We start from the raw sequence: 26,695 nt of genomic DNA on the forward strand, positions 1-26,695 counted from the left end.
TATTTTTATTAAAACATAAGCAATGCACACCTTCTAGCAATGTAATTTCATTGCCCTTAATGAGTGTGTTGTGATGAAAAACACAGTGATTTTATTGCTGTGCAGGGTTTGGTGGAGGTGTGTTTGTCGGGCTGGGAAACATGATTTAAATTTCCTTCATTTTCAAGAGGAAAAATTATTCCCACTTGTAAAATCTCAAGATTCAAAGTACATGTTTACATATAATAAATCTGCATTCAGAGGCTTCACTTAAAACAGTATCTTCCTGATACAGTTCTTGAATTAGTTAAGAGCTACATTTATTAACATCACAGTACCATCACATAATATAACACAAAGTCCTTTTGAGCATTCAGGCCCAAAGGGACTGAATGCTGATATTACTGAGAACCACATGAAGAAAAATGTGCTTGCACAAATTGCATGGTGATTAAGAAGCAATACATTTTAATGTGTAAAATGTGAACTTAATATGGATAGAGAGGCTACAGCACGACTTCTTCAATTGAACGTCTACAAAGTTCAATACACTAAGTTGAAGCTACTATAGTGACTAATGCATAGATGATTTAAACTGAATTTTACTTTGCTGACTCAATAAGTCAAGATGGAAAGTCATTTTGAATACATGGTCAAAGTGTTGCAGGCATTTACTTTTTGTAAACGGAAAAATATACAAAATTGGATTTTGAATTTAATGTTTTGTCCTACAGTCTATCAAGCCTAAATGGTTAAAGTCACATGATAACATTTCCAGTGTTTCCAAACTGAATGATTTTCTCTGAATATTAAATGCGGATGACGGATCTATGAGTCGGATCTGAGATGAGGTGAGTCCATCAAAGCTGTCAGACAGCAGAAGTAACTCACTCAGATCATTCTAGTTTGTATAAATGATTCTATTTGTGATATAATCTGAAATTGCTCATGTAATCTGTAAAATAAATTTTGTACAGATGTTACTGGTTAACATGTAGATCAGTTTTATATTGTAAAGAAATATTCTTAATTGTTGTGTCTCGTGAGGGATCAATCACATTATTTTCTTAATTTCCTATCTGTGTCATCTAGTTTTTAATATTTGCTGTTAAATGCAACATAAGTGCTGATTTTCTGAATATTTTTGAAGTTCAGATCTCCTTGTTCTGGAAAACAAAAATATATTTCTAATATTATTTAATTAGTTTTTTCAGAGATTCTACAGAATGCTGTTATTACTCTGTGACAAAACTGACTTTTTGTCAAATTACCTGTTTAAGACTCACAAATTAAAGTTAAGAACTTGGCCTGGGACTTGCAGATGTTTCTGTTTGGGACTCGACTCTTGATAAAAACACTTACAGCTTACTTGCACTGCATCTGGTTTCTGTTTGCACCTGAGTCCAACCATAAACGGCACCATGATCATTATGATCATTGGTGTCATGGTTTTGAGGCAGAAGTTGTTGTTCTGTTATTTAGGTCAAGTTCTGTTTCAGAGCTGTGATGAGTTCTGAAACCTGTTAGACTGAAACTCTAACAGGTCATTACTGTTTAGATAATCACACACTTGATTAGCAGCTATTCTCTTCTAAAGAAGAAAGGAAGATTTGACACAGGCCTGTCATTTATTAAACCATCTTGTAAAAGAGAAAGTTTCCAAAGTAAAGGTTTAAATAAAACTACCTTAAAAGCTTGTGGGACATGCCCATGTATTATCATGGTATCAGTAACTTAAAATTGGGGCAGTGATCAAAGGGAATGTTTCCTTAAATCAGAGGTTCCCAAACTGTGGGGCGCGCCCCTAGGGGGGGCGCCGTGTCATTGCAGGGGGGGCGCGGGAAGCTGTCTGGATGAAAAAAAAAAAAAAACATGAACACTGTATGTGCTGGGTTTTTACTTTAGAATGGCCAACTCTTTGTTATTCCTGTCAATTTGATACAGTAGAGGCTTCCACACTTCCCATATTTGTGTCCTCTGTCACTTTTATCAGCAGTTAAAACAGTTTAGTCCGTTGTTAACATGTTGTAACCTGTTTTTCCGAGCCGCCTTTAAACGCAACATGCTCGCGCTGGGTTTCCACCTGTGAAGGAGACCAGCTGCTGCTGGGCGGAGCTACGTAGGTTTGTGTTAGAATCATGGCAGCAAACCAGCAAAACGCAAAGAACTTTTCACAGTTTTTCCCTCCAAACTAACCGACTGAGGTGAGTAAAGCTGCAGGTAATGTTAGCTAAAAGATGACTAGCTAATATCAATACAGAACCTTAAGCTTAACAAGTTACCTGTAGGCTACCGATGTTGGTGTCTATTTTCAGCTACGTACATTCATTTTGCCCCTAAAAAAGTCGATGCCCCCCCTCGTCACACGCATGGTTTCAACCAGACAGCCATTTGTAATCCATAGGGGGGGTGCAGAAAATGTTTGGAAACCACTGGGGGGGCGCAGAAGAAAAAGTTTAAACCACTGCTTTAAATAATTTGATTGAAACAGGATCCAACATTCAAGTCGAAGAGAGGATGAAGTTATCATGTTCATGAGGATGCCAATAATTTTAATTCTAATAGATTCTATTTTATTCATGAATAATCCCATAAAGTCATTACTGCTGAGATCTGGGGGAATTAATGACTCAACAGTTATGACTGTGTAAGTTTGGACTTGAATTTATCATATCTAACAAATTTCTCCTCAACTAAAGGTAAATTACTACATCATTAATCGTATGAAAAACACAATTAATGATTACAAATTATTAATGATGAAAAAAGTATTTTCTATCTTTTTATACCTCAGTGAACTGTCTATTCAGGTTAAGTTCTCTCTAGATGTGTAGCTCCATGTTCTCTCTGATCTCCTGTTCCTCATTAAAGTACATAACTCTAAATGAAACCAGGGAACCAAACTCTTATGATAATTAATATTATTAAAGGGTCTACTTTGACTAATGCCACACAAACATAACAGATTATTTGAAAGTTGTTACAGTATTGTCTGATAAAGATCTACTATAGTAAAATTTTCTCAGTACTCAATCAAAATCAACTCAAAAATGATTAGAAATAGTCAAACAGCCTAAGGTTATGGAGAAGTGCTGTTATTTCTTCATATCTCAGCACAAGATCTAAAACCAGTGGTCCTCAAATCCAGGCCTTGAGGGACCTGCAACTTTTAGACGTGTCCCTGGTTCAACACGCCTCAGTCAAATGGCTGAATCACCTCTTCAGTATGCAGTCGGGTTCTCCAGAGTCCAGATAGTGAACTCATTATCTGAGTCAGGTGTGTTGAAGCAGAAACACTTCAAAAACATGCAGGACATGTAGGACATGCAGGACATGCACTTCTCTCTTGGCAGTGGACGATTATTGTTTACAATGCAGGTACTTTACAGTATGCTTTACAGCATCAAACTGGTGGATTACATACGTCACAAGCAAACATTAGCGATGGATAAAATTTAAAACCTCAACAGGAAGCAAACACAGAGCCCAGAACTTCTGTACAAAGCAAATAGTGAAGAACAATGAGAAGGTTTTCACCAGGCTACTTCATAACTAACCCAGACGTTTTCTCTAACCCTAAACATAACAAGTTCAAGTCCAACCCTAAACCTGACATAAACCCAATTCACACGTTAGTCCTAAATCTGACCTGTAAGCCAAAAACAACAACACTTCTTACTGGGCCCAACCTTTGGACCCCATAAGCAGCAGTCTGTCCTCACAGTGTAGTATTTGTTGTAAAAATCCTCCTTACATTGCACTGTGTTCTGAAACACAAGGCCACCCACATGCATGCACGCACACACCCACACACCCACACACACACACACACACACACACACACACACACACACACACACACACACACACACACACACACACATTATGTTTCTCTACTTTCACCAAGACTTTGCATTGGTTTCCATTCATTTTTACATCCTAAGCCCAAACCTAAGCTCAGTTCACACCTTCATTCTAACTTAACTCATAACCCCAAAAACAGCTCTTCATCTCACAGATCCCACAATTTAGCATACATTATTACAGAGGCCCTTACAATGGATCAAATAAAAAGCCACACACACAATTATATGCTAAGAGTTGGCAGATTAAATTCACTAAAAAGGACTGATTCCCTGATGTCTATGTAATGTACCGGCTGGGGGATGTAAGGAGGTTAAGGGGATTTATAATAGGAATTAAAATGGGTGACTGTATAAGTCATATAGAAATGTGTACCATGTTCTAGTACACTGTAAGATACATATGCCACTATACAAGATTTGATATTATTTATGTATCATAATTGAACTCTGTGGAAGCCTGAGAAGACTTGAGTTAATTTATGACAAATATTTGAAAAGTATTTTAACAAACTTTCATCTGAAACATAAGCATTTGATTTATTAATGTTATACTGTGATGGACTTTTCTAAAAAATTGTCTGCATGACATGAATAATTCTCAAACAAGAAGCAGTATCAGCTGAACCCATTCTAATCAAATCATTGAGAGCTTCAGTGTGAGGAACCGGAACAGCTCACCACTTACAGTGAACACAGCAACTGGAGCACAGTTCACTTACAAACATCACACTGGTGGATTCTTACTGTTCACTCAATGGGGAAATTCAGCCTGATACTGGCAGTATTCTGCACTCTCTGTGAGTAAACCCACATTTCATTTTTTTTTTCAGAAACACAAATTTCTGGGTTGATGTTGGTCAGTTGATCCAATAGAACTGGAACCTGCTTTAACTTCGCTCAGGTCAGCTTGTTTAGTCTTTTTTTATGTTCTGTTGTCTCAGGTTGGGTCTCATCGTCAGTTTTTGACTTTCACACTGTGGTGGTTCAGCCCAGAAAAGAAGTCACACTGTGGTGCTCGAACTTTTCTGCTCTCCCCGTTCACATATTCTGGTACAAACTTGTTGACGGATCCAACGCCAGCTGCATCGCATCGATGTTCAGTTCTGAAGTTAACGCTTCGCTGCGAGAAGGATATGAAAATGGTAAATTTAACATGACATCCAACAGAACAAACATCTTCCTGAGCATCAAGCAGGTGGATGCTTCAGACTCTGGGCTTTATATCTGTGGAAATGGTAAAGATTTAGAGTGGAACATATTCAGTTCAACATATTTACAAGTTGAAGGTAAGATTCATGAATCTTTTTAGACATTTCGTTTTAAAATTGAGACACGTTTGAATTTTGAATCTGTCTTATGACATTGACTCATCCTCTCCAGTGGATGTGTTTGTTGAACCGTTCTGGATCCTGTGTGCTGCATCTATCTTCCTTTTAATAATCATCATCTGTCTGGTTGAAAAGATTAGGAGAATTCAAAAAGGTATTGAATATTCTTTATTAATGAAAATGCAGAAATGTACAAATACAGAATCCTTAAACTCTTAACCACCTTCAATGGTTTTCTGTTATTCAGCCCGAGCCGACAGTCAGAATCCACAACAGATCAAGGTAATTTCATTTTAGCTGTAATACCTCAGTATTATGAATGATTTGTTAAAGTCAGTGTGTTTGTGTTGACAGAATCCAGAATCTGATAACCTGAACTACGCAGCTCTGACTTTTAAAACCCCCAAAACTAAAAGAACCAGAACAGCAGAGGCAGAGAAAGATCTGGAGACGACCGTAGTGTACGCTGCCACCAGATAGACTCACCAAATGGAGCGATTTTACTGTTTTACTACGTTCATCTGTTTGTTTGTGGGACTTTGTGTTTTTTTTGAAGAGGGAATATGAAGTTGTAAATCTGTCCAACCATTGTTTTAATAAAGAGTCTCAATTTGTACATATTATAACTCTCACTCTCAGTCTTTTTTTAAGTGTTCACCGGAAAATAAAACTTACAAGGACATCAGATGAACAATGTGTGACTGACTGCAGTCTGTAGTGTCAGTGAATAAAGGTAGCGACAGCCACACTGCAGCACATAAACACAGTATGATAAATTATTAGACAAGTTACATTTTCAAAATTTCCTTTTTCCTTTTGGCTGTCTTTTTTATGGAGTTTCACTTTTTTGATCTGCTAACAATCAATATTTTGTGTCTGCTTCGCTGTAAAACTCCTGTTTAAAAAGTGTCCATAAACTCTCAGTAGGGTTTAGATAAGATCATAAAGGAGACCATGTCATTAGAATTTTATCTTTAAGGTCCTGACTGGCCAATCACACTGCTGTCTGCTCTGATGCATTCAGTGGATAATGGTTCTACATAAAATGATGAGTCTTTTGAGGATACAGATTTGATCTTGTAACAAAATGTCTTCTAAAAGCTAACAGCAGGTTTGGGAGGTGATTCTGATTCCAGCTTTAACCCAAAGAGGTCAAACTATCTCATGTTTTATAACAGCATGCTGGTCAGTCTCCTCTCATCACAACATAAATCCTTTCACTCATTTTATGACCCAGTCTCTTTTTTTTTTTTTTTTTTTTTTTTTTTTGCTCAACAACACATTTCACTGTTTTGATCACTTAAGGTTCGAAATTATTAACACCTCTGTTGATTTATGGTCAAAGTTATCTTTCAGTTTTATCGATGTTTCATGTCACTGTAAGTGACATCCTAAAGATTAGGGTAATGGCATGGAGGCCTTCAACCTCAAAGACTCATCATGTCATTAAAAAATAATTAACTGATCAAAAAACATGCAGCAAACTGTTCACTGAGCCTCGTCTTTCTCCTGAGCAGCAGAATTTAATTGTTTTCAAAAACTGAGAAGGGTACAAAACATTTTCAACAGGCCATTTTGTGACAAAATGTAAATCACAATAGAAAACTAAAATGTAATGGAATTATTGTGGGGTTGCTTAGCAGAAGGAGCTGATTCACCTCAGGCCCGGTGTTTTGAGTTGTGTCAGACCCACACTGACACTTTCAGCTGTGAGAACGTTGCAAAGTAATGCTTTTAACCACAGGAAGAGTGCACTTCAACTCCATGCAACAAAACCACAGCTTCACCAGATTTCTAGTTCAAGGATCCTCTGATTTAATGTAGAATATGCAAATACACCTTCATTTACTTCTAAATCACGTTGTGTTTTGAAAGTAAGTTCTGAGAAATGTCTTTCTTTTTTGTCATCTGATGAATCTTTCAGTTTGTGATTCCACGGAAAGTTATCTAACTACCTGTAACTAACTAACGAGGCTACAGAAAGGTAGCTAAGGTAGCTGCAGGGATGTGCTGTTCAGGTTCAGCTGCAGCTAATAACTGTTCATAATGGCTTCATAGTGTTGCTTATAGTATACCAAATATCAAACAAACTTAATGAAAAGTTTGTTTAAAATTTGATTTTATTATTTTTACTAATTTCTAATATTTCCAATTGCTGGTATTTTTCCAGATTAGGAAGTTGTGAAGTTCTTGCGGCCCAAAGATCATTTCCATGATCACTGATTTTAGTCTCTGTGCTTATCTAACTAAACTTTATCATCAGCTCATCAAGGGTTTTTCAGTTAAGGACAATAGTAGTTTACACAACTCAGAAGAATCTCATGAACTCAAAAGTTTATTGAAAAGTAATGAAACTCATATAAATAGGAAGTAAAAGTTTAGTGAAAAATGCAACAAAGATGCACCTGTTTATTCAAACCATGACATTTATTATCCATTCATTTTGGTTCCAATGTGTTTTTTTTCTAATTGATTCTTTATAAAATAAGAAAGATTATGAGACCAGATGAACCACAAACAATTCTAAGTGATCTCTCTCTGGCAGTAATGAGTTATTTTCTTCATATAACCACATTTGTAAAGTAGACTCTGACTAAGTTATGAAAAATACTTAGAAATGTTGGTTGTCATTTGTATCTTTAGGTCTGGGAAAAAATGAGACCTTTACATTCCAAATATGTTTCTATTAGAAAAAGTCGGGGACAAAATGACTAAATACAGCAGAAGTAGCCGTTATTTTCAATTATAGATCTTTTTCTTAGCGTTATGATCCGAGCTTCCAACCAAATGGAATGTTACATACTTGATACGTATTATCTTCATAAAAAATAAGAAACTTTGTGTTTTTATTTATGAATTTAATCATTTATTATTTTTCAACGGTGGAATGTTCCACTAACAAACAATTTCAATGAATTCAAAAAAATAAGAACTGGGTACAGAATTTTATTTTATTTTATTCACGTAAATAAAGAGCATTTGTTGTTAATTTTGAATATTGCAGAAGTTACAATATCAGGAATATCAAAATGAGAATTCATTTTATTGGAATTGTTCTATATGATTCATGAATTTCCCTTTCTGACATAACTGACAAGTAATATGAAATGCATTAAAATTTTTAAAATGTACTACTAGACTCAGAGCAAAAAACAATCTATATTTAGTCAACAAAATAAGTATGTTACAATCTTGGTAGCCATAAAAACTGTATTATGTATCTATCATATAGTCAAGTGTGATAATAAAGACTTTTGTGTGAGAGTCCATAGAAAACTTAACCTTGTATATTTTAGGTAGAGGAATTTGTTCCCCTAGTTATTACACAAATAAAATACATAGTTTTGTAATTCTGTGACAGAGTTGAGAAGCAGAACAGATGAAAGATGTATTTGCTCTTTCTTCTGCTGCAGCGGAAAATAACTGTATGTAGTTTGAAGTTGAACCTTTTGCCAACTGAATATATCTGTATCTCTCAACGTTAGAAGTATGTAGGTTAAAGTTGACCTTTGAACCACATTCTTGATTTTTACAGCTTCTAAGACAATTTCAGGTTGATTTATGTTAACTATTCTTAGAAAACATGATTTCTGTCTTTGAGCCACTGCAGCAGACCCAGTATAAGTCTGGACTGTTAGGTTCTCACTGATTTCAAACATCAGTTTTGTTGTTTGCACAGTTTGTTTTGAAAATGAGTTTCTTGTAAGAATAAAAATATTCAAGCACATAAAGAAACTGAAGCAATATTTTCTGTCTGAGCTGTTGCCATTATTCTTGATGAGTTTCTCGTGTTGCAGCGTACAGAACATTCGTCTCCAGCTCTTTCTCGTCTGACAACCTTGTGTAGTTTTTTGCTTTGGGATGTGATTTCAGCGCTGCATAGTTGAGACAGTCAGGGTCCAGATTCTGTAAAAGATTTACCTGTTCAAATAACTTTTAAAGTAATTGCAACATACAGAGACTTACATCCATCACAATGTGATTACCTCAGAGGGCTGTGGATTCTTTCTCTCTGTTTGACCTGAATGACAGAAACAGTTCCTCTGGTCAGCTACTGGTTTAAAACTTCAGTTATTATAAAATAATGCTGAAATGAAACCATAGTAACCTGATTGTATTGTCCTGATTTTGACAGCCAAAGCAACAATGACGACTGTAAGGAAGACGGCAACACAGCCAAGGATCATACAAGGCAGATTGAGTAATCTGTCTGAAACGTCTGAGGAAAACATGAACGGATAACATATTAGCAACATTCAACTAAAAACAGAATAAAACTGATAATAAATGCAGCATTTATAACATCCATCTTACCTTCCACCTGTAAGTGTGTTGCAGTGAACACTCCAGGGACTGCTGCTCCTACTGCTGCTATATAGAGTCCACAGAAATACAGTCCAGAATCTGAGATATTCACGTCTCTGATTGTCAGAAAGAGGTTTGTGATGTTTGTTGTCATATTATATTTACTGAAGTGGAAACCATCAAATAGAGAAACATTAGACTCAGCACTGAGCATGGATGAGATGCGGCTGGCGTTGGGACTGCTGTTCATCTTAAACCAAGATATGTGAGATAAAACTTCACTCAAGTTGCTGCACATCAGTGTGACGTCTTCAGCAGGCCGAACAGAAACTGTGAGAAACTGACAAACTGACACAGAAATCCAACCTGAAACAGATCGGCAGGGTTTTCTTTAATGTTTCAAACTAAGTTTATAAAAGATGACAGAAACGATGATACTTAGAAACAAACTGATGTAAACAAGTAGAGCCTGATGTACTTACTGAAGGTGCAGAGTGAAGCCAAGATGAAGTTCATCATTGTGAGCGCAGTAAGACTCCACCAGTTAAATGTTAGTGGCTGAACTGTGCTCCAGTTTATAGCGCTCTCTATAAAGGAGGTGGAGTGTTAGTTTGGTTATTTGGCTGTTCACATTAACTCTGAGAACGAGTTTAGAAAATAAAAACTAATAAATATTAAGTGTATTCAGGGGATATTAATAATATTTTAAAATTAGAAGTTAAGTAGTTTTTTAAAGAACTTCATACAGTGTAAAAAAATAAAAATCATGCCAATCATTCCTTGCCATTTATATACACTTTGACAATAAAAAATTCCTTTTTTTAGCTCGATATATTCTATCCATGTTGATCATTGTTTTACTTGAGAGGACAATAGTGATGTCAGATTTTAAATGCTATTTTTATATTAGTTGATTAAGGGAATCAGATGAGTTTTTGTATAATGTGTGTAAATCTTACCTGACAAATGATGATTACCAAATAATTGTTGGAAACACCGGCACATCAGTGGAGACAGATTAAACGTTCCCCTGCATCAGTTTTGATGATCTCAACAATCTTTCAAGTCTGAAAGTACAAAACCGTCAGTTTAACCACTTTGATGTGAAAAGTTCAGACTGTCAGATGTAACTAGATATGTAAAGTTTAACACATGTAAATGTTCTTTGTTTCTAAAGTCTAATCGCTACATCCAGGATCATCAGTGGACCTTTAGTAGGACCTGACAGACTCCCTGCTGAACCTTCTGTAGTTGATTTACAGAGCAGACAGGTTGGCAGGTGATGCTGTCAGCCTGGGGCTACGCTTCATTCTCTGTCCTCTTCTCCTTATACCCAGATGACTGGACCTCAGTGGACAGTGATGAGTCCACATACAGACCAGATGTCCATTGGCCTGAGATGGTCCTCACACCCTGTTTGGTAGAACAAACAGGCCTGTGGCTGAACGTCCTGCAGCAGCTCAGGACAAACCACCTCCCACAGGAAGTACTGATCGTTATGCAGCCATTATTCAGTCTGTCCTGTGTTCACACATCTTTATCTGGTTTTGTTCAGACACAAAACAGGAAAAGTTCAAACTGCAATGAATAATATGATCATCATCAGATCTGACCCTCCCTCCATCCAGTACTTGTACTATGGGGATGTGGGTTTCTGTGTGTGTTCATTGGATAATTTAGTCCCTGTGTTGTCTTATCCAGCCGTCTCTTGTTCTGAATATTCCCTTGTGTATTTAACCTCACCTGTGTCCTCTGCTCCCTGCTGGATCCTTGTCTTTGTCAAGTCATTGGTTCCCTTCCTGAGTCTGTGTTCATGTCTCGTCTCTAACCTGTGTTTCCTGGTTTTGAGAACTTTGAGGACTAAAATAAACTCTTTTCTTTACTTCACTCTGGGTCTCACTGCGTTCATCCTCACCATCAACAAACCACTTCCTGACATGTACAGATCTAGGATCAGGAAAAGGGCGGCTAACTTTTGTGCAGATCCCACACATCCTGGATAAAAAAACAGCTTAGACTTTTATCTTCAAGTTGTGTGTCAGAGCGCTTTTTTTTTTTTTTTTTCTAAAACCAGCCATCACAGAGATAGTTTCTTCCCCAGACTGTCTGAATGAAGAACAAATACAGTCTGAGTAATCAGCTACTCCATCGTGAAACAACATAAGCATATTTGTACTACCACAATCTCTTTCCTTCCTTTTTTCTTTCTTTCTTTGTTTCTTTCTTCTTTCTTTTCTTTCCCCTTTTCTTTATTTATTTTCTTCTTCCTTTTTTCTCTCTTACTTTTTACTTCCATTTTCATTTCTTTCTTTTTCTCCCTTTAAAAAATCATAATTCAAATTCAAAAGTATTTTATTGATCCCAATAGGGGAAATTAAATAAAAAACAAATAAAAATTGGTTATACAGTCATAAACATGTACATATTACTTCCATTTATGTTTTATTTTGTTTCCTCTGAGGTTTATATATTTGTACCTAATGTCTGTACATCATGACAGCATGAAACAATAGTTGATATCCTTGATTGTCCACACAATTTTGGTTAAAAAGCTGAATCTAATTGTAATATTGACATTTGTTTTACATTTTAAGTTGAACATGCAAAGACAGGGTGTGGTGGGGTTAAACACAACCCACATATGGAGGCCTTAGTCCTTGACGTGGCCGTCGCTGGTTCGATTCCCGGTCTGGTGACCTTTGCCACATGTCTTCCCCCCTCTCTCAATACCCACTTTCCTGTCTGACCACTTTCAAATAAAGGCCGCTAGAGCCAACAAAACTTTCAAAAAAAAAAAAGAACATGTAGAGACGAAACACACAGAAACAAGTTCTTCTCCTTCTGATTGGTTTTTGAAGCAACACATTTTAATAAGTGTACAGCCAGTGGTGAGGCGCAGCTCTCTAGTAGTACAGCAGAGGTTTTGTGTGAAGTTGGTTGAGAAGGCAGATCACATGGCTGGAGCAGCCGCTCTCACTTTCATCATGAACATCACAGTAAAGGATGAAAATGGCTCTTATTCTAAACAGGAAAAATAGATTTAACAAACTAAGCTACATTACAGTCTTGGTAGCTGTGCAGTAGCATCTACACATCTTGCTGTTCACAACAGTAACATGAGATAAAGACTTTTTTCATGAAACGTTATGCTGAACATAAGAATAGCTGAAAGCTGCCACTGTGGTTGATACTGAGAACCTTTTGCCAACTGAGTGTATCTGTATCTCTCAATGTCAGAGTTAATAATAGGTATGTAGGTTAAAGTCGATTTTTAAACCACATTCTTGACTTTTACAGCTTCTGAAAGCTGTAAAAGATTTAATCTGAAGTGTGTAAGATGCAGTGAGACCACAATATGGTAGACGTTCTTGGTAAAAATGATTTCTGTCTTTGAGCCACTGCAGCAGAACCAGTATGAGTCTGGACTGTTGTGTTCTCACTGGTCCTTCTGATTTCAGACACCAGTTTGTTAGTTAGCTCAGTTTGCTTTGAAAATGGGTTTCATGTAAGGACAAAATATTCAAGCACATATAGAAACGGAATCATGTCTCTCACTTTGAGCTGCTGACATTATGCTACTGTCTTTATCTTGTAGCAGCATAAAGAACATTGTCTTTCAGCTCATTCTTGTCAACTGCTCTTCGTTTGCTCTTGGCTTTGGGACGGATATGCAGCGCTGCATAGTTGAGACCAACAGGATCCAGATTCTGTAACAGAGTTATTTTCCTTTAGAAAGTTGCTTAGCTTTCTTAAAGATTTACAGCAAACAAACTAAGTCCATCACAATGTGATTACCTCAGAGGGCTGTGGATTCTTTCTCTCTGTTTGACCTGAATGACAGAAACAGTTCCTCTGGTCAGCTGTTTGTTTAAAACTTCAGTTATTATAAATTACTGCTAAAATGAAACCATAGTAACCTGATTGTATTGTCCTGATTTTGACAGCCAAAGCAACAATGACGACTGTAAGGAAGACGGCAACACAGCCAAGGATCATACAAGGCAGATTGAGTAATCTGTCTGAAACGTCTGAGGAAAACATGAACGGATAACATATTAGCAACATTCAACTAAAAACAGAATAAAACTGATAATAAATGCAGCATTTATAACATCCATCTTACCTTCCACCTGTAAGTGTGTTGCAGTGAACACTCCAGGGACTGCTGCTCCTACTGCTGCTATATAGAGTCCACAGAAATACAGTCCAGAATCTGAGATATTCACGTCTCTGATTGTCAGAAAGAGGTTTGTGATGTTTGTTGTCATATTATATTTACTGAAGTGGAAACCATCAAATAGAGAAACATTAGACTCAGCACTGAGCATGGATGAGATGCGGCTGGCGTTGGGACTGCTGTTCATCTTAAACCAAGATATGTGAGATAAAACTTCACTCAAGTTGCTGCACATCAGTGTGACGTCTTCAGCAGGCCGAACAGAAACTGTGAGAAACTGACAAACTGACACAGAAATCCAACCTGAAACAGATCGGCAGGGTTTTCTTTAATGTTTCAAACTAAGTTTATAACAGATGACAGAAACGATGATACTTAGAAACAAACTGATGTAAACAAGTAGAGCCTGATGTACTTACTGAAGGTGCAGAGTGAAGCCAAGATGAAGTTCATCATTGTGAGCGCAGTAAGACTCCACCAGTTAAATGTTAGTGGCTGAACTGTGCTCCAGTTTATAGCGCTCTCTATAAAGGAGGTGGAGTGTTAGTTTGGTTATTTGGCTGTTCACATTAACTCTGAGAACGAGTTTAGAAAATAAAAACTAATATTTCATGTTATCTGAGGGCATAATTCTTTATTTTAATTTGAAGATTTGCAAACATTTAAATAACTTATACTGTAAAAAAGAAAAATAATACCCTTTACCAAAATTACAAATTTACATTTACATGTCTAATGTTTTTTTGGTGTCTATTAATAAAACTGTAGCTTAAAATGTTTTGTCCATGTTGATCAATGTTTTACTTGAGAAGGCATAATGAAAATAATTTAAGTTATTAAATACTATTTTTTTAACAGCTAAATAATATTTTATTGATTTGGTGATCAAATGTGACATTATTACTGAAAGTGTTTAAGGTTTACCTGTCAAATCAAGGTTCTTTAAAAAAAAAAATTGTTATGGTCGCATTCATGCCATGGTGGAAACAATTTAAACTTTCACCGGCATAAGTTTTGACGTTCTCAATGATCTTTCAAGTCTGAAAATATGAAGCCTTCAGTTTAACCACTTTGATGTGAACGGTTCAGACTGTTAGATGTAACTAAGTTGTCTGACATTTAGAGGTTTGAAGTTAATCTGCCACTGTCAAGTCAGGTTTGAAGAAGCTTCTTACTTGTTCCTGTTCTTACTGAAGTGTCTTAATTTAATCATTCATAATAGTTTCCAGTTGTGAAGTTCCACTGTAACTCCAGAAACATTACTTTTTAAATTGCTTAAAATTAAAACCAATTAAAAAATAGTATTTTAGGGATGCTGTGATGGCTCAGGGGCAAAGCATGACCCACATATTGAGGCCTTAGTCCTTGTGGCAGCCGCAGGTTCGATTCCTGGCCTGGTGACATCGGCTGCATGTTTTCTCCCTCTCTAATGACCCTGTTTCCTGTTGAACTACTTTCAAATAAAGGCCTCTAGAGTCAACAAAACCTTTAAAAATTGCTTTTAATATTGTTATCCACTCAGCCAATAATTTAGATGTGTACAATATATTGTAAATGTGTGTAAATGTGCACTACCTTCATATACAAGTGATGTTACAGTTGCTATATTATTGGCATTTATCTGGGTGGGTATAGAGTGCAAAGTTCCTCGAACTAGACTGGAAAAATGAATAACTGAACAATTTGTTGTCTGATTTAAGACAATAGGGAGCAAAGATATGGGAGTCCATGTCCTGGTTGTGCAGATTGCAGTAGTTAATGGGTACAGAGTGGGTGACCAGCTAAACAGCTTGTTTTAACAAAATGTGATTGATTTGGAAGGAAGATCATGAAAATGTTTTGTTGAAATCTAAGCGTTTGAAGTTAGAACCTTTTTCTAGAAAAAACAATAAAAATCTTATTGTTGGAGAATTGAAGGGACAGTTCTGGTTCTTGTATTTTCTTAAGACCTCTTCAACAGCAAATGAACATACAGAAAAATAATCAGTGACATTAACCTGGTCAAGAATCTTCACTTCATCAACAACTGAGTTTAGGTTGGGGTTGATATACTGGTTACTGGTGATGGTTAGGTTTTAGGGTTAGGATTAGACTATAGAAATTAATGAAAAATGAGTGGAAGTCAATGCAAAGTCATGAAGATAGAAAGACATATTATGCATATTGAGGGGTGAATGTGGGGCAAGTTGAATGAGTGTGCATGTGTGTGTGTGCATGTGCATGTGTGTGTGTCTACTTATTATTCTACAGATGAAGGACCACTTCTGCAGCATTTACCAACAGAGAGAGGTCCTTTGTGGACACCGAGGACCTTTTCTGTATCCTCACTGTTTTTGCAGCTCTGCTTCGCTCTGCTAGTTTGATTTTATGGTAAAGTGTAAATTAAGTTTCGGTTAAGGTTAGGAATAGAAATGTAACTGTTTGAGGAAAATGACTGGGACTAGGTATAAATTAAATCACTAAAATGAATGGAGGTCAATACAAAATTCACAAAGATCACCTTGTGGGGACAATCACTTTTGATGGGATAAAAATAATTTACCTCATGTTACAAAATGCTTTTTTGTTTTGAAGTCAAAACATTAAAAAAAACTATGACAGTGGGATGGTAGGAGTGATTTAACATTGTCTGGGACACACTTTAAAGAATTAGTGTCATGTCTGTTAGTCTGTCTGTGGTGTGCGTGTGTGTGGGTGTGTGTGCGTGTGTGTGAGGTCTCTGGATGCCTCCTCTTTCTTTCAGTTGCTCTCAGACCACACTCTGCTGTCTCTTCCTGCCAATGTATCTCACTCCTCACATTGTCTTATTGAGGAAGTCCAACAATCTGACTCCTCCTTCAGTTCAACACCATTCTGTGCTGTGTGACAAAAAGAAGACAAACCAAGAAAATCTAACTTTGATGGTTAACAGAAATAAAGAAAGCCACGCTGAGACGGAGATAAACTGAACACCTTAACAGAGTTCTTGATGACATAAAATACACATTATAATTCTTTTTTTTATTTTTACTGTACACTCATGTTACATACGGATGAACCAAAATATCAGTAAATTAATGTGATAGAATCTGTTTTATTGTCTGCTGCAGTTCCTGTTGCTTCCTGAGTCTATCGGGTGGCAGCGTACACAACATGTGGCTCCGGTTCCCTCTGAGGTCCAGATCTGTGACTTTTTTTGGCCTTTGCTTGGAAACTGAGAGCTGCGTAGTTCAAATCATCTGGATCCACATTCTGAAACCCAACAAGAAAAAAATGACCATATGATAGTCAAACGGGGATTGATGTGAATTAGGTATCATAAAGTTTATGATGACTTGATTATTGAAACATAAAGTTTCAAAGATAAAACTTGATGTATAAAAGTAAAGTAAATAGTTGAATAGCCTTAGTGCATTAAAATTTCAGACTATATTGAAATAAGACAATATTCAACTGTTTGAACATAAATTCATGTTGTTGTTTTTCTTTTTATTAAAGGAAACACGACAAATTGGGCGGAGCTTCTTCTTCAGTCATTCTTTTGTGAACCGTTAATCTTTCAGTCTGAGTTTTGAGATTTTGTTTTTGTTGTTTTAACTGAGTCACAATTATTATTCAGACTACGGACAAATCTTTCTGCCATCCTCCAGTCCAGTGAAAGTTGCTAACAGTTGAATTAATCTGTTTTACACATTTATTCACAATTAGCCAAGAAACATCTGAACACTAACTGCATTATCGGCAAATGTCCAAAAGCAACTAATGCAACAACTCTTAGTCTGTGCTACGCTCTAATGAAAAAACTTAATTTGCCTTTTTATGTGTTTTCAAAGCTATTTTTAAAGATAAAAATAGCTTTGTTTTGGGGAAAGCAGTTTGATTTGTTATAATTAGTGTCGTGCAGCAGTACTAGGTTAGATTTCAGCAATAGAAGCAGCAAATCGCACCTAAAATGAAAGTTATATTGTTGAGCTTAAAATAAATGGACAACTGTGGAACTAAAGAGCTAAAGAGGAAGAGAAACTGCAATATTTAAAATATTTATGCAGTTTCAGTTAAATTACTCAGTTTACCTTGTTTCTTTCTTTTTGCAGCTTTAAGCTTGAAGCTAAAAAGACAAATGGAAAAGTTTGGTTAGTTAATTACTGATTTCATATTTATTATTCTGTTCTAAATTATTTTAAAATAAGTTGTACAATAATATAATCAAACTGTACCTCTTTCCAGTCTCCTGTTTTTAACAGCCAGAACAACGACTGTTACAGAGAGAAGAGCAGTCAGAGCACCTAAAATCCCAGGCATCAGGTCCATCAGTTGGTCAGCAGCTTCTGTAAATATTTACATATTAAAGTGGGATTTTTTACTGCAGTAAAATCCAGGGAACTCTTCTAAGACAAATAACTTACTTTTATTATCAGAATCCTCCTCATCTTTGGAGTCTTCATGAGCTGAAAGTGCAGATGATATTTTTAGTCAGTTATTTCTTTTTTTTTAATTTTGCAATAACTTGGTATTTCAACAGCGACATTCTCAGATTGTTAAGGTACACAGAGTCAGACTTACCTTTAATGATTAACTCTGTTGCACTGCCAACAACTGTATGTTTCTTTCTATAAAATCCACAGAAATACAATCCAGAGTCCATCAGGTCCACTTGTTTGATGTGAAGAAAGACAGTCGTCACGTTGGAGCTCATGTTAAATTTTTCACTTTGGAATCCATGGCAGTACGAAGCTTCACCTTCAGGACCGTACATGGAGGAGATGCAGCTGGGTTTGGTTCCATTAATCACTCTGAACCAGTCTGTCTGGGTTGGAGATGAAGAAAGGTTGGAGCAGAACAGAGTGATGTCCTCACCAGGATGAACCTCCACAGTTAGAGACTCACAGATCCAACCTGAAACAAGCAGATTCAACTGTAAGACGACAAAATAAATCAGTAAGAATGGAATCCTGATTCACATGTTAAAGTTAAAGAACACACAGTTAAAATGGAGTCCACGATGAACATGATTTAATATTTTACCTACTTTGGCTGCAGAGCAGTATAGCTGTTATCTGCATGAAGTTCTCCATTCTGCATACAACAATGTCTCAGTTTGGCCGCTTCTTATGTAGGGGGATTTATTAGAAAGGGGAGTGGTGAACAGTTCACTTCACGTCAAAAGGCTTTTGTTTTTCTTGACCAAACTTTAGCTTTAGAAATATGCAATTTCAACTTCAATTTAAACAAATAAAAGTATTTAAATACCATTGGTAAGCTAATTAGCCATTTTAATTATTGTCAAATATTAACTATCGTACGGCAACCTGTCATTCTAAAGCAGTCTCATGAAGAGGATGTTCAGGGTTGTCCATAATTATTGTGATTTCTTTGGGACAGTCCTTCATCTCCACCATTATTTCCAGAGGTTCCACAGCAGTCCACTGAACAGAACCAGCCTTATTCATCACTCTGTTTAGGTTTTTTAAAATGTCCAATCTGATGCTGCTGCCCCAACACATGATGGCAGAAAAGATTACACTTCCCATATCAGACTTATAGAAATCTGCAGCACCTTGTTGCAAACTTTGAAGCATCCAAGAACCATCTGAGTATTTTTGCATATAAAATGACTCTGACTTGTGTTTTGAAGTGTAGAGAGTAAGAAGAAATGGTGAGAGCACAGTCCCCTTTGGTGCTGCTGTCCATCTGCCTGTAGACAGCCATTTAGTCTTATAAACTATGGTCTATTTATCAGGTAGTTATTGATCCAGATGGTCTGGTCATCGATCCAGAGAGACAAATCAGGCTTTGGCCAGCTGGGTTTGGACAAAGTTAAATAGACTGGAGAAATCACAAAACAAGACAATCACTCTGCTGCATGCTTTGTGATTTTGTTGGTGATTATGAAGTAGGTGTATTATGTAGTGTGGTGTCCTGGCTTAATGCCTTATTTATGTATTAGTTGTGTTACCACTGCACACCACTGGACATATAGGCGACTTCAACTCCAACACCAAAGCCATAAGTAACTTTCAGGGGTCCTGATATATGTTGGTTTGCTGACTCAGATGGGCCAACAGGAATCTCTCTGAGACCTTCATAAAGTGGGATGTTGGGACAAGAGATCTGTTATCGTTGATGAGAAATGGATGAGACTTCTGGAACCACAACATTGGAACCTTCTCCTGGGTCAGGCTAAGATATGTCAAAAACACCATCGCCTCTATATGGTAAATTGCTTTTACTTAATCAAGTCCAAAGAAACCCAGAGAACTTCACATTATAGTCAAAGTTTTACCCATTTATTCACACCCACATCCAACTGCCATGGGACAGTCTAACATAGGAAAAGCTGCCATGAAGTGGCACCACTGGACCCTCTGACCACGAGCAGCAGGCAAGGCAGGTGAAGCATCTTGCCCAAGGACACAACAACATAGGCGGACAGAGCATGGGATTGAACCGGCAACCCACCAATTACAGGATGAACTCTCCATCCATCATCTGGAAAATGATATTTTCCAGTTTGACACAGGTGTCAAACTCCAGTCCTGGAGCCACTGCCCTGCAACTTTTAGATGTGCCTCTGCTGCACCACACCTGAATAGAATAATTAAGCAGGACTCTGGAGAACTGATCTACACAAGAAGGAGGTAATTAAGCCATTTCATTCTAGTGTTTTGTACCTGTGGCACATCTTAAACTGCAGGACAGCGGCCCTTGAGGACTGGAGTTTGTCACCCCTGATATACACAATCAGAATCTGATTAGAGCCTTTCATCAGCCTGACTCTGCTTTCTGTATTGAGTCCAGGAAGCAGAGGGTAGATGCCCTTCATATCCTTGTTAAACTATGTTTAACAGACAAGCTTAGCAGCTGTAAACATCTGTCTCATTATCCGAGAAGCCAAGTTTATAAAATAAACTGCAAAGTTTAATATTTTTTAATTGTCTAACCTCAATTCATTTTGGTGCAGAAAACCATCTCTGTGTTTTGTTTTGTTTTTTTTTTTTTTAGGGTAGGCTACGCCTCCTGCTGGCACAAATAAATAATTGCATTTGATAAAGTATCCACTGATCTGTTGTGACACTGTAAATATGTTAAAAGTGTCAAAAATCTCATCGCTTCTGATGTGCATCAGTCTTGGAAGCTTTTTCTAAAACTCTACATTAAAACTGCTTCTTTCACTTGAGCTTTTCTGAAACATCACTAGATTCATTATTCAAGTGGAGTTTGCTGCTGCTTTGGGTCTGACTGCTGGACTTGTGACTGATTTCACATGGTGTTTGTCAAATATTTTCGTGAAGCGGGGATATCATTTTAAATTAGTGACAGTAGAAGGACCTGGAATACAGATGAGTTGAGGGTCGGGCCATTTCTTCAGACAACTGATGGGGAATGTGATGCACAGCCACACTTGAGAGGGTTTTGACTGCATCCAGATAAGATTAATAAATCAGACAAACTGAATATCACTTAATATAGCTGAAGCTCTGTGAGGACAGCACCCGTTGTTCCAAAGAAACCAACAAACTCATAATCTGGTTTTAATGGAGTAACTTTATTGCAACACTTTATATTTCAAACTGTGATGAAATTCTATTAATTCAACATATTTCAGAAACAGTTGAGGCATATGGTTGCGCTCTAGCGCTTCACACTGGAATAGACACATTCTCTGAATGCTCCATCCGTCTTTGTTCTTGCTATGTTGGTCTTTTGATGACTTACAGAAGCATATTGGAGGTTTTCTCCATCTTGGGATTCCTGGGGACAAATATGTAGCACAACAGATGCTCGGTAAAAAAAAAAGAGTAAAAAAGGACTTCAGAATGAACAAAATGTATTATTCCATTCCCCTTCTTGCTAGTTGCTTCAGAAACTATTTGAAACTATTCTTACCTGCATATTTGGGTAAGGAGTTGTTGAAGATATTTCAGTGGGATCTGTATGTAAAACAGAACGAGAATAGTTTCACTTTGAAGCTTACAGAGTATTTTATCTGAATTTCAAATGGCAACACACACCTGCATGCTGCCTTTTGTTCATTTTGAAGACTGAGAAGGCCAGTGTAGCTGCCAGCAGGGTGGTGAATGTCAGAGCTCCACTCAGGAGATAAACCAAGACAAGAGAGAAACGTTCACCTGCAGAGAAACACGAACCAATAAGCAACTGGCTACTGTAGTACAAATTTCACTAATTTCACACCCATCTTGGTGCCTCAACGCTCTTCAGCCTCCATTCATTTAATTTAGGTGTTATGGAGAAAGGATGTGTCCAGAACTTCCAGGGTACTGGATCTCAACATCTGGAGTTGACCACTCCTTATAAAACTAGAGATCTGATAATACAAGAGATTTTTTTTTTTTTTTTGTACAGATAAAGGTTTTAAAGAGTCTTTTGGTCTATTTTCAGAAAACTCTTGAAGAAATTAATTTCTGTTACCAGTTCTGATAATCTTGTAAAAATCCATTTCAGAAGTTGTAAAGGCTTCTAAGTTCAGTTAATCTCTATTTTTGGAAAACTTATCAGGATACATTTCATTATCAAGTCTAGAAGATGAAATGCATCCAATTGTATTTTATTATTTTTTTTGTTGCAGAAAAAAAGACAAATGAAACCTAGATGAGGAAAGAACAATCTGAATAATGTGAGAAGCAGGATTGTCTGAAAATCTTTGATTCAAGAAGAACAAGTATTTGTGGAAATGAAAAACGACTCACCTTCAGAGTCCAGCTTGGTTCTGTTTCCAAACAGTATTTCTCCACAGGAGGCAACAGCACAGTAGGTCCCATTAGGGTCCTTCATGGGCATGTTGTACACACAGGTGTGTGTTTGTGTGCTGGGATCACTCCTATTCTCCTGAGTGTAAATGAGTCCAGGATGGGATTCTTCAGAGTTTCTGAACCAGTAAGCACTGTGTTGTCCACCACAGCTCCCGGTTTGTACCATACATTTCAGACTCACAGAGTCTCCTTGCTTGATGTTCTCAGATTCTGACTGATGGACCAAAGTCTCTATAGTAGAACCTGAACCTTTTACGCTGAGTGTAGTTCCTTCACAAAATTCATAGTCGTTTAAATTGCTCCGTACACAGTGGAAAGTCGCAGCATCTGAAATCTTCACATCTGATATCTTCAGCACAACGTTCCTGTGATTTCCAGTGTCCAGCGAGAAACGAGAGTTGTTGAACTCCTCTTTAAAGACTGCAGTGTTGGTATGTTTGTACAATGTACACATGAGCTTCGGTTCCTGTCCCAGAATTTGTTTGTACCAGTAAAACATCACCGCTGAGTCATCTTGGCAGAGGCATTGTAAAACAGCGTTGCTTCCAACATCTACTGAGTAAACAAGTGGCGATCTCTGCGTCAAGTCTGTCGAATGAGCTGAGGACAAAAAATTCACAAAATTAAGGATTTACTTTTACTTAAAGAACTTTGTGTCGCAGTGTTTGCATGACAAGAAGCAAAGATTCTTGTTAAAAGTTCAAGATAAAGCAGCTGCAGAAGCAAACTTACCCATAGTCACCACAAGCAGAGTTGCTGCGTACAAAGCCAAGGTTCGAGAAGTCATTGCACTTTAAAATGCAGCGGTGGAAGAGCTGAAGGTTAGTACGTTCACCCCTCTTTAAACTTAAGACTGTTTCTGATTGGCCCATCAGAGTTACAGTCTACTTCTGAACACATTTTCCGTGCCACCTACCTGAGCAACTGATATGTCTTGAACCCTGGACAGACCACACAAGTATTACATTTATATCTCATTTATTATTTAACCACTTCAGATTAATGCCCTTAAACTTTGTTGAATTTGTCTCAGTGATGATTTTATGACACTAGTGAGCTATATTGACTGTAACCAGACAGAAAAGAGGGGAAGAGACCAGCAAAGGTCTCAAGTATTAGAACCCAGGACTATAGCCTCCGTATATGAGGAAAAATGTGGCTTTAAAGAAGGCACATTTTGTAGTTTATTAGTAACTGTACCCAATTTTGAGACACAGTTAAATATTTCAAAAGCTTTAATTGAAGAAAGGAAGGGATATAAAATATATTTACTGTCCACATTTCCAGAACTGGTTCCAATCATCAGAAATGACTGTGCCCTTACCCATGATCCAATGTTAGCTGGTACATTAGAAAGGGTCAGAGGCAACTTGAGGTTTTTCATTTTCCGAAGTGGGCAGCAGTGACAACCACGCTGTTAGGATTCTGGATTTCTCCATGTTTGTGTGTGCTGTGAGTGTGTAGTATCCTGATGGAGTATGTGGTGCGCCTGGTGCTGCCTGCACACCTGTAGGCAATCAGCTGAGTTGTGGAGGTTGTTAAGGAGCTGGCAGACGATGATTAACCAACACCGGTAGTGAAGCCATCAACTTGGTCCCTATCATACCTGCTAAGCTTTTGTTTGTTTCCTCTGCTGTTTTGTGTCACTCGCCATTTTTCTCTCTTCCTGCCAAGTTAAACCTTCCATGGTTTCCTCGTCCTGCTGGATGTTCTCACCAGAACAATTGGAAACACTTTTACTCCATTGAGGCATAGAGGAAACAAACATGTCTCCAACACACAACTCTGAAGAGTTAAATGATGGCTGGTGAGGGAATTTATCCATTTGATTCGGCGTCGTTGAATCAGTGATGCATGTAGCAGATGCAGGATGGAGATCTCGAGGAATGAACCTCTGACCCGAGGGGAGGAGAATAAATTCCTCTTAAATGTGGTGTTTTCTTCTGGCTAGGATTGTGTTGGCTTTATTCACAATCTGTCTATTCCAGATGTCAGACAGGGTGGGCTACTGAATGCCAATTATTCTATGTCAATGTCAAAGTAAAATTTATTTATATAGCACTTTACAACAGGTATAAAACTGCACCAAAGTGCTGTACAAAAACAACAACACAAATGACAAAACAGAACACAAAACAATACGTCAATTAAATGCCAAAGAGTAAAAATGAGTTTTAAGAAGCGATTTAAAATGATCCTGGAAAGGTAAGTTATTCCATAAAACAGGAGCAGCAACAGAAAAAGCTTGATCTCCTGTCCTCTTAAGTCGAGTTTGAGGAACTGTCAGTAATAACTGATTATTTGATCGTAAAGTTCTGGACACAGACTCGAAATTTAAAAGGTCCCGAAGATAAAGAGGGGGCTAACCCATTTAAAACTTTAAAAGTTAACAAAAGAATCTTAAAATCTATTTGATAAAAGACAGGCAGCCAGTGTAAAGATGCCAGAGTTGGCCTTATATGGTCATGCTTCCTGGTTCCTGTGAGAAGCCGTGCTGCTGCATTCTGGATCATTTGAAGTCGCTGAATCTGCGATTTATCCATCCCTCTATATAAAGAGTTGCAGTAATCCAGACGAGTTGTTATGAAGGCATGGATGAGTCCTTCAAAGTCCTTAAAACAGAAGTAAGATTTAACTTTTGCTAAAAGCCGAAGGTGGTAAATAGGTCATTTTAACAAGGCTGAACAGAAATTCTTGTTTGTCAAGGACAAGTTGCCATTCAAAACAATAAAACCAGTTTTATCAATGCTGACTAGTTTAAGTCATTTTATGTAATATAGTCTTTGTAGACCTTTCTGGCAAATTGCTGCTACTGTAACAATCTCTTACTTAACCTGTTGTTCACAGGTTGTCATTCACAATGACAGGGGTGTCAAACTCCAGTCCTCAAGGGCCGCTGTCCTGCAGTGTTTAGATGTGCCACAGGTAAAAAACAGTGGAATGAAATGGCTTAATTACCTCCTCCCTGTGTAGATCGGTTCTCCTGAGCCTTGCTAATGACCTAATTATTCTTTTCAGGTGTGGTGCAGCAGAGGCACATCTAAAAGTTGCAGGACAGAGGCCCTTGAGGACTGGAGTTTGACACCTCTGTCACAAGAGGACCCAAATTTGGGTTCTCTCGTGAATAACAGGTTAAATTTGAACATTATGCTTGAACACTGACCTCACACCCAGTCTTCCTGTGTACAACCAAGAGGTGAAGTTTCCATCAGTGGAAACCTGTTTGCTGTATTACGAACCTTCTTTACTACAAAACATGAAACCAAATTAAAACCTGAGAGCTGACTACTTGTAAAGCTGGAACTTCCTGTTTAGAAGAGGGTATTGTTAGGTAAGAGAGATTTCTGAGCAGGATCAGAACGTGTCTCCATTGTGCTGCTAGATTGGATCACCTTGTCATGCAAATAACCATGGCAACCCTCCATACCGATCACATGAAGTGTTTTCTTGTCAGACCTTTAAGGCCTTTATTGTGACTGGACTGCAGCCAGCAACACTAAGTAGATGAAGGCTGTACTTGTTCATTCATGGACTCCCTACCAGATCCTCCAGCTCAGCCAAGATGAACATTTTTTGGGGCTCTACTTCTTGACTTTTTGCCTTATGACTTTTACTTTGTATCCAGTTCCCTTGTTCTTCTCTTTTTCCCTTCCCATTGTGCCCTTTCTATTTTACCTTCTTATTTGGTCTTAACAGGTTGATCAGGAGTGTTAGCCAAATATTAGGGATTCACCTGTCCATGATCCATTTGATCAGTTGGACAAACTAACTGCTGCTGAATGTCGACCAATGATGCACATTTTACAGTGGTTGAGGTGTCAAAGCTCACAGAGTGTCAGGGACATTGTGTAATGTTAAAGAAGTTTTGTACTCATGATACTCATGGCCCAAACTTTGTCTTCATTGGTTCATTTCTTGCAGGGGGCATAACTTGGAATGTGTCTGTTTTTGTCAATCGGAGTGCTTACACTAAGAAACATAAAATAAACTGACTGTGACTCTAAACCTTCTTTTTTCTGTCAACATTCTTTTAAAAAACCACATTAGCTCTTCAACAGCCTATTGGATGAACCTTCTGGGCGATAAAGTTATCACTTGAAAACCTATTTCAATTCAAATATTTCATAGACACTCAAATCTGCTTACAGATGTTTAAAACACACTAATCCCAACAGCGCCTCCTTCAGTTTTGTTCACAACCCAACAGTTCTCTGTCATTACTGATATAAATTTGTTCTAAAAGAATTACTGATTGCACTTTAAAAATTAGGTATCTTTATGTTATTAAAG

At 37.5% G+C, this 26,695-nt stretch overlaps 5 protein-coding genes across 6 annotated transcripts; 1 reads left to right on the plus strand and 4 right to left on the minus strand.

The window, feature by feature from the left end:
• The first annotated feature begins 4,539 nt into the window (after positions 1–4,539).
• LOC106946833 (uncharacterized) lies at positions 4,540–5,783 on the plus strand. The gene is made up of 5 exons (XM_015031477.1): positions 4,540–4,642; positions 4,787–5,131; positions 5,226–5,327; positions 5,421–5,455; positions 5,528–5,783. The coding sequence occupies exons 1-5, from the start codon at positions 4,600–4,602 to the stop codon at positions 5,651–5,653; spliced, it is 651 nt and encodes a 216-aa protein (XP_014886963.1). The 5' UTR covers positions 4,540–4,599; the 3' UTR covers positions 5,654–5,783.
• A 2,524-nt stretch (positions 5,784–8,307) lies between these two features.
• Positions 8,308–10,080, minus strand: LOC106946837 (uncharacterized). The gene is made up of 5 exons (XM_015031490.1): positions 9,961–10,080; positions 9,488–9,844; positions 9,282–9,392; positions 9,160–9,194; positions 8,308–9,079 (listed from the first exon to the last, which is right to left on the minus strand). Exons 1-5 carry the CDS (start codon positions 9,995–9,997, stop codon positions 8,942–8,944), a joined length of 678 nt encoding a protein of 225 aa, XP_014886976.1. The 5' UTR covers positions 9,998–10,080; the 3' UTR covers positions 8,308–8,941.
• A 2,224-nt stretch (positions 10,081–12,304) lies between these two features.
• Positions 12,305–14,169, minus strand: LOC106946845 (uncharacterized). The gene is made up of 5 exons (XM_015031504.1): positions 14,075–14,169; positions 13,602–13,958; positions 13,396–13,506; positions 13,274–13,308; positions 12,305–13,185 (listed from the first exon to the last, which is right to left on the minus strand). The coding sequence occupies exons 1-5, from the start codon at positions 14,109–14,111 to the stop codon at positions 13,063–13,065; spliced, it is 663 nt and encodes a 220-aa protein (XP_014886990.1). The 5' UTR covers positions 14,112–14,169; the 3' UTR covers positions 12,305–13,062.
• A 2,594-nt stretch (positions 14,170–16,763) lies between these two features.
• Positions 16,764–18,818, minus strand: LOC106946785 (uncharacterized). The gene is made up of 6 exons (XM_015031406.1): positions 18,664–18,818; positions 18,198–18,530; positions 18,041–18,082; positions 17,852–17,962; positions 17,708–17,742; positions 16,764–16,886 (listed from the first exon to the last, which is right to left on the minus strand). The coding sequence occupies exons 1-6, from the start codon at positions 18,707–18,709 to the stop codon at positions 16,764–16,766; spliced, it is 690 nt and encodes a 229-aa protein (XP_014886892.1). The 5' UTR covers positions 18,710–18,818.
• Positions 18,819–21,161: 2,343 nt separating this feature from the next.
• Positions 21,162–23,915, minus strand: LOC106946854 (uncharacterized). Of its 2 annotated transcripts, XM_015031516.1 has the most exons (6): positions 23,730–23,913; positions 23,138–23,346; positions 22,343–23,005; positions 21,647–21,763; positions 21,522–21,565; positions 21,162–21,386 (listed from the first exon to the last, which is right to left on the minus strand). In XM_015031516.1, the coding sequence occupies exons 2-6, from the start codon at positions 23,190–23,192 to the stop codon at positions 21,267–21,269; spliced, it is 999 nt and encodes a 332-aa protein (XP_014887002.1). In that variant the 5' UTR covers positions 23,193–23,346; positions 23,730–23,913; the 3' UTR covers positions 21,162–21,266. The 2 variants fall into 2 exon arrangements, with proteins under 2 accessions (XP_014887002.1, XP_014887010.1); XM_015031524.1 differs by lacking the exon at positions 23,138–23,346 and having other exon boundaries at positions 23,730–23,915.
• Between the last annotated feature and the right edge of the window lie 2,780 nt (positions 23,916–26,695).

Source organism: Poecilia latipinna, unplaced genomic scaffold, assembly GCF_001443285.1.
Source record: "Poecilia latipinna isolate Pla-1442-1.1 unplaced genomic scaffold, P_latipinna-1.0 Scaffold14, whole genome shotgun sequence".
In the NCBI taxonomy this organism is placed as follows: domain Eukaryota; kingdom Metazoa; phylum Chordata; class Actinopteri; order Cyprinodontiformes; family Poeciliidae; genus Poecilia; species Poecilia latipinna.

Coding starts and splice junctions, on each gene's coding strand:
- LOC106946833 (XM_015031477.1), top strand. CDS start 4,600: ATGGGGAAATTCAGCCTGATACTGGCAGTATTCTGCACTCTCT. Junction 5,132..5,225: donor AACATATTTACAAGTTGAAG/GTAAGATTCATG, acceptor CATCCTCTCCAG/TGGATGTGTTTGTTGAACCG. Junction 5,456..5,527: donor AGAATCCACAACAGATCAAG/GTAATTTCATTT, acceptor TTGTGTTGACAG/AATCCAGAATCTGATAACCT.
- LOC106946837 (XM_015031490.1), bottom strand. CDS start 9,997: ATGATGAACTTCATCTTGGCTTCACTCTGCACCTTCA. Junction 9,393..9,487: donor AACACACTTACAGGTGGAAG/GTAAGATGGATG, acceptor TGTTTTCCTCAG/ACGTTTCAGACAGATTACTC. Junction 9,195..9,281: donor AATCAGGACAATACAATCAG/GTTACTATGGTT, acceptor TCTGTCATTCAG/GTCAAACAGAGAGAAAGAAT.
- LOC106946845 (XM_015031504.1), bottom strand. CDS start 14,111: ATGATGAACTTCATCTTGGCTTCACTCTGCACCTTCA. Junction 13,507..13,601: donor AACACACTTACAGGTGGAAG/GTAAGATGGATG, acceptor TGTTTTCCTCAG/ACGTTTCAGACAGATTACTC. Junction 13,186..13,273: donor AGAATCCACAGCCCTCTGAG/GTAATCACATTG, acceptor ACTCTGTTACAG/AATCTGGATCCTGTTGGTCT.
- LOC106946785 (XM_015031406.1), bottom strand. CDS start 18,709: ATGGAGAACTTCATGCAGATAACAGCTATACTGCTCTGCAGCCAAA. Junction 18,531..18,663: donor TATACTGCTCTGCAGCCAAA/GTAGGTAAAATA, acceptor TGCTTGTTTCAG/GTTGGATCTGTGAGTCTCTA. Junction 16,887..17,707: donor TGCAAAAAGAAAGAAACAAG/GTAAACTGAGTA, acceptor GTTGGGTTTCAG/AATGTGGATCCAGATGATTT.
- LOC106946854 (XM_015031516.1), bottom strand. CDS start 23,192: ATGACTTCTCGAACCTTGGCTTTGTACGCAGCAACTCTGCTTGTGGTG. Junction 23,006..23,137: donor TCTGCTTGTGGTGACTATGG/GTAAGTTTGCTT, acceptor TTTTGTCCTCAG/CTCATTCGACAGACTTGACG. Junction 21,387..21,521: donor CTCCTTACCCAAATATGCAG/GTAAGAATAGTT, acceptor ATTTGTCCCCAG/GAATCCCAAGATGGAGAAAA.